The sequence below is a fragment of the Alligator sinensis genome, unplaced genomic scaffold, assembly GCF_000455745.1.
Source record: "Alligator sinensis unplaced genomic scaffold, ASM45574v1 scaffold557_1, whole genome shotgun sequence".
Classification (NCBI taxonomy): domain Eukaryota; kingdom Metazoa; phylum Chordata; order Crocodylia; family Alligatoridae; genus Alligator; species Alligator sinensis.
In genome coordinates, this window is record NW_005842349.1 from 960,224 (window position 1) to 966,722 (window position 6,499).

General features: G+C 44.1%; 1 protein-coding gene across 1 annotated transcript in view; it reads right to left on the reverse strand.

Annotated features, from left to right (window-relative positions):
- Positions 1–3,065: 3,065 nt before the first annotated feature.
- The window catches only part of LOC102376960 (lysosomal acid lipase/cholesteryl ester hydrolase-like), a 16,672-nt gene continuing 13,238 nt past the window's right edge, over positions 3,066–6,499 (reverse strand). The window contains exon 9 of the mRNA XM_006029009.2: positions 3,066–3,299. Coding sequence (XP_006029071.2) covers positions 3,066–3,299 — 234 coding nt within the window. The remainder of the gene's footprint in view (positions 3,300–6,499) is intronic.

Sequence of the window (6,499 nt, forward strand, 5' to 3'; positions counted from 1 at the left end):
TGCTTCCAGTTTTGGGCTCCACAATTCAAAAAGGATGTGGAGAAGCTTGAGAGAGTCCAGAGAAGAGCCACGTGCATGATCAGAGGTCAGGGAAGCAGACCCTACGATGACAGGCTGAGAGCCCTGGGGCTCTTTAGCCTGAAAAAGCGCAGGCTTAGGGGTGATCTGATGGCCACCTACAAGTTTATCAGGGGTGACCACCAGCATCTGGGGGAACGTTTGTTCACCAGAGCGCCCCAAGGGATGACGAGGTCGAATGGTCACAAACTACTTCAAGATCGTTTCAGGCTGGACATAAGGAAGAACTTCTTTACTGTCCGAGCCCCCAAGGTCTGGAACAGCCTGCCACCGGAGGTGGTTCAAGCGCCTTCATTGAACACCTTCAAGATGAAACTGGCTGCTTATCTTGCTGGGATCCTATGACCCCAGCTGACTTCCTGCCCTTTGGGCGGGGCGCTGGACTCGATGATCTTCCGAGGTCCCTTCCAGCCCTGATGTCTATGAAATCTATGAAATCTATGAAGAAGGGAGTTCCCCAGCCTGTCGGTATGTTGCTGGTTCTTCCCCCCCAGGTGCAGTACCTTCCACTTGTAGTGTTGAAACCCATCCTGTTCTCATCCGCCCACCCCTATAACTTGTCTAGGTCCAATTGCAGCTTATTCCTCCCTTCTAGCGTGCCCACTTCCCCCACATCTTAGTGTCGTCCGCGAATTTGAACAGGGTGCTTTTTACCCCCTCGTCCAAGTTGCTGATGAAGATGTTGAACATTGCAGGCCCGAGGACTGAGCCCTGTGGAACCCCAGTGCCCACATCCCTCCAGGTCGAATAAGACCCGTCCACCACCAGCCTCTGAGTGCAGCCCTCCAGCCAGTTAGTGACCCATCTGACCGTGTAGGCATCAACACCACTGTCTCCTAGTTTCTTACAGAGAATGGGGTGAGAGACCGTGTTGAAGGCTTTCCTGAAGCCCAGAAAGTCTATATCCACTGAGAACCTGCATCCAAGGACTTGGTGACCTGGTCATAGAAAGCCACCCGGTTGGTTTGACAAGAACCCATGCTAATGAACCCATGCTGGTTGCCCCTGAGCATAACCTCCCCTGCTGGCCCTTCCTGGACATGTGCCAGGATAATTCTTTCGAAGTCCCTCAGCCTTTCCTCCTATGGCCTTCCCTCGAGGCCTTGGATCATATGAGTGGCTCTCCTCTGGACTCTCTCAAGCTTCTCCACATCCTTCCTGAAGTGGGGGTGCCAATACTGGGTGCAGCACTCCAGCTGCGGTCTCACCAGGGCTGAGTAAAGTGGGAGGGTTTCACAGAAGCAGGACATCAGCTGCAGTGGTTACTCTGCTTTACCTGTGGCAAATTAGAGTGTTAGGTCTGTGTTGTGTCAGGGTTGGTGGTAGTCTTATGTAGAGTTTAGATTATAGTTTGTATGGGATGGTTTGGATTGGGATGCTGCTGCTTCTGGAGATCCGTTCTAGCCCTACTTTTCAATGCTTTTATGTTAAAAGAAAATGCTTTTTAAGCTACATTTATTACAGGAAAATCCTATGCAAGAAGCAATAGTTTCTGAACGCCACTTTTCCTTGCCTCTATTAGGGCATGTACATAAATTAAACTTAATAACTGTTAAGTAAATAATGCTGTACAATGTTGAAATACTACATACAGCTCTTATATGTAGAAAGATGACTCCTGCATTTGGAATCACCAGTTTTTGGTAATGTGTAGTTATGCATATCCTAAAAAAATTTCAGTCTCAAAAGGTGTGTTTGACTACAGTGAACATGCATTTTCTTATAGGAATATGATATTTAATGCTTGCTTTAATGGCAGTTGCATGGCATTTTTGGCCTACGGCATTCAAGGAAGTATGCAGAGTAAATCTGTAGCAGAGCTGCTTTACCTATGCTTTTTTTCTCCAAGAGGTTTGCAGCTGACAGATTTTGTAGCCCAGTTGAGAAGAGGTAGAATATATTACAGACTTGTGTTAGAATCCATATTTGTCCCAAGTAAAAAATGTGCTCAAGAATTTGACAAAAAAGACAAAAATCACCACAATAGTGCTTATTAGCATGCTACTTCAAATTTAGTTTACTAGATTATCTATTTTTTATTTTGTATTCAAAATATCTTATATCAAAAGACAAACCTAAGCAACTATTTCTGAAATTATTTAACAGAGGTGAAGGTGGTAAGGTGTCAATTGGTTAAGTTTCCAGTAATCAACTGAAAGCTCTCTTAAGCAGTATATGCATATACCTGATGTGATGGTTTTTAAGTTCATAATGACATACTCATTGTTTATATAATTAATACATATTCTGTTTTATTCTCTCATTGTTCAATGTATGATTATGTGTCGTATTCACTGAACAAAGCTCTTTTGAAGGTAGAAGGCACCCATTACTATTATATAAGTGTTTCATAAACACTTACTAATTAATCCACTCACTCTTCTTCTTAGTACCCCTAAGGCTCCAGGAAGACATTTAAGGATGGATTTTAGTCATCTTCAAAAAATTTATTAGATGAAAAAAAAAATCCCAGTTTAAAAGTAGAGTAAATGTTGAAATCTTCAGTTTTCAGAAAAGGTTCCCTAGATGCCAATCCTATAATATTGTCTTGGAAATAGATGATAGACTTTAGATATAAAGCATAGCAGGTGCTTCAGAAACCATGGGACTTACATGTTTTGTGTACCACATGCATTGTACATCTTTAAGATGAGAGTCATAATGGTCCAAGAAATGCATGAGAAGTGAGGAAGACCTGAGAGGCCGCAATGCTTGTCTAACCTCTCCCCCAACAACACAATTTGTCCAATAAAAAATATGACAAAAAACTCTCCCCTCTAGTACATAGCTACTCATTTTCTCTCTCCAAACACATTTGCACTGCTATTTTATTACTACATTTTTGTTAAAGATGATTATAATTAAGCAGAACCAAAGAGCATAAACAGTTACATGTAAGAACTCATATTTTCACACACAAGAATTCATTAAAAAAAAATAGATTGACAGAAATTAATCAAATCCTTGATACCACAGTAATATTGTCACTATGGATACTTCTTCATCAAGTTGATCATTTCCTTATACAGGAACTCAGGGGCATCAAGACCCCAAAGAAAATCCAAATGGTTCCAGTTACGAATCCTGTTGTGGTAAGTGAGATTCCTGATTTCTTGGAGCAGAAAGTCAACATCCATAGGAGTGGCAAGCCAGTCTTTTTTGCCACTCCACACTGCAGTTGGCACTTTCATGTCTGTTACGTTGTAGATGAATGGAGTTCTCTTTCAAAAGATTGCATAAAAATAAAAGTTTGAAAGGGAGTAAAATATATAATGTAGTACATGGTGAAAGGCTAGAAGTATATTTTAAGCAAAGGACATCCTTTCAATTTCCTACCTTTGCTACATTTGTTTTTTGTATATACTCATTCAAATAAAAAATGTGTCACTGTTATTCTCTGTATACCGCATATTAATTTTTTAGAGAGGGTTTACAATTAATCCTATGACATGTAAGGAACAAATATCAACTATAGTTAGATTCAATGCATACAGGGCTCTGGGGGCTGGGGGCTCAGGTTGTTTTTTCCTCTATCCTCCTGGCCATGTGTCATGGGCCCTGGAGGGAAAGGTGCATTGGTAAGGTGAACAGAAAACTCTGATGATGGTGCCATTGTGAGGGGTTTGGCTTCTTTGACCACATTCTATACTTCAGTGAGAGAGGTAGTGGACTGTTGGGAAGGGATGGCCTCCACCTCACTTGAAAAGGGAAGAAGCTTTTCTTGGCCATAATGGCTGACCTACTCAACACAGCTTTAAACTAAGATTGTTAGGTGGTCAATAAACAGTTCTAGCCCAGGTCATGCCAATCACAGTAACAACAGCTTGGGTAGCCCAAGGGAACCCACTCTGATAACAGCCCAAGGAAAGGTCATGTCCCATAACACAAGAAAACCTAGGGCTTCCCATGGCAGGCTCAACTGTCTATACACAAATGCCAGGATCTTGGGAAAGAAGCAAGAACAACTGGCTCTTCTCTTGTGAAATGAAGCTTATGACCTCATAGGCATAACAGAGACCTGGTGGGACCCCACCTATGACTAGTCTGTGGGTATAGAAGGCTATACCCTGTATAGGAGAGACCGTGTTGGGAAGAGGGGTAGGGGTGTACCTCTCTACGTCAAGGAGCACTACACCTCCCTACAAGCTGTGTTTACTAACCAAGAAGGCTTCCTCGAGACCCTCTGCATTAAAATACAGGGAGAGCATGGGGAAGGGGATATAACTGTAGGAGTCTATTACAGACCTCCCAACCAAAAAGAAAAACTGGATCAAGAATTCAATAGGGAACTGGCTGAGGCCACACACTCCCAGTGCATGATTGTCATGGGGGACTTCAACTTCCCCGACATCTCGTGGGAAGAGCATATGGCCAAATCTGACCGTTCATGTAACTTTCTCACCTGTGTTGACGACCTCTACCTAACACAGGAGATCTATAGGCCAAGTAGGGGAGAGGCACTGCTGGATCTGGTTCTGGGCAAAGGGGATGATCTGGTGAGCAATCTGAGGATCAAGGTGAAGCTTGGTGACAGTGACCATGATCACCGTCTCCATTCAACTCAGGGCGGGCAAATCCCTCAGTAAAACAGAAATCCTCAACTTTGGGAAGGCAGACTTTCACAGACTCAGGAGACTGGTCAGTCAAGCACTAACAGACCATGGCCCCATGGGAAAGGGAGTCCACAAGGAATGGTTATTCCTTAAGAACTCAATCCTAGTAGTGTAAGGGAAGTCCATCCTGCCCTGCAGGAAAGGCAGTCAGCAGACAGGAAAGCTCCCTTGCCTAAACAGGGAACTGTTGGAGCACCTGAAACTTAAAAGATAAACATACACCAAAAGGAAAATGGGAATCATCACCTAGGAGGGCTACTCAACACTTGCCCGCACCTGTAGAAAGCAGTTCAGAAAAGCCTAGGCAAAAACTGAACTCAAATTAGCTATTGGAATCAAGGACAACAGAAAGTCCTTCTTCAGCTATGTGGGAAGCAGAAAGAACAAAGGCAACATTGAACCCCTGCAAGATAAAATGGGGCAGCTGATGTGTGATGCCCAAGAAAAGGCAAATCTCCTAAACAAATATTTTGCGTCAGTTTTCTACCCACCCATTTGGGTCACACAGTCAGACAGAACGCAAAAGTTCCAGGGACTGGGAGATGCGTACATAATTGATGCTGATCAGCTGAAGGAACACCTTGAAAGGCTAGATGTCCATAAGTCCTCAGGCCCGGACGGAATGCACCCAAGAGTCTTGAAGGAGCTGGCAGACATCATAGTACGCCCAATGGCAAAGATATTTGAGAATTTGTGGTGGTTGGGTGAGGTGCCAGAAGACTGGAAAAGAGCTAATGTGGCCCCAGTCTTCAAAAAAGAAAGGAAGGAAGATCCAGGGAACTATAGGCAATCAGCCTGATGTCCACCCCTGGAAAGATCCTGGAGAAAATCATCAAGGGATCCATCAGCAGCAAGCTAACAGAAGGCAACCTTCTAAATGCCAGCTGACATGGCTTTGTTGCTGGATGGTCTTGTCTGAACAACCGTGTCACCTTCTATGACCAGGTACCTCAATAAGGGAGATGAAGTTGATGTTATATGCCTGGATTTCAAGAAAACCTTTGACTTGGTCTCCCATGATGTCTTCATGGTTAAGCTGGGGAACTGTGGCCTCAACCCTCTCATAGTCCAATGGCTGGGGAACTGGTACCGGGGTCAGACCCAACAAGTACTAGTTAATAGGAGTGAATCAAGGTGATGCAAGGTGACCAGTGGAGTCCCTCGGGGATCAGTTCTCAAGCCAATACTCTTCAACATCTTCATTAATGATCTGGATTCGGGTGTCAGATGTGGATGGGTAAAGTTCGCAGACAACACCAGACTACGGGGAAAAGCAGCCACACTAGAAGACAGATTGGGGGTACAGGCTAACCTGACACCCTTGCAAAGTGGGCGGACCAAAACCTGATGGCATTTAATGTAGAGAAGTGCAGGGTCCTCCACCTTGGGAGGAACAACCAGCATCAAACTTATAGGCTCAACAGTGCTACACTCACTAGCACTATGACCGAAAAAGACATGGGGGTCCTGATTGACCACAAGATGAACATGAGCCACCAATGCAATGATGTGGCCTGCAAAGCTAACCAAACTCTGGCATACTAACTAACATACTATTAAACTAACATACTATTAACTAATCCTGGATAGATTGGAGAAGTGGGCAGAAAACAACAGAATGCAATTCAACAAGGAGAAATGCAAAGCGCTGCACCTAGGGAGGAAAAATGTCCAGCATACCTACTGCCTAGGAAATGACCTGCTTGGTGGCACAGAAGCGGAAAGGGATCTTGGAGTCCTAGTGGACTCCAAGATGAACATGAGTCGGCAGTGTGACGAAGCCATCAGAAAAGCTAATGGCACTTTAT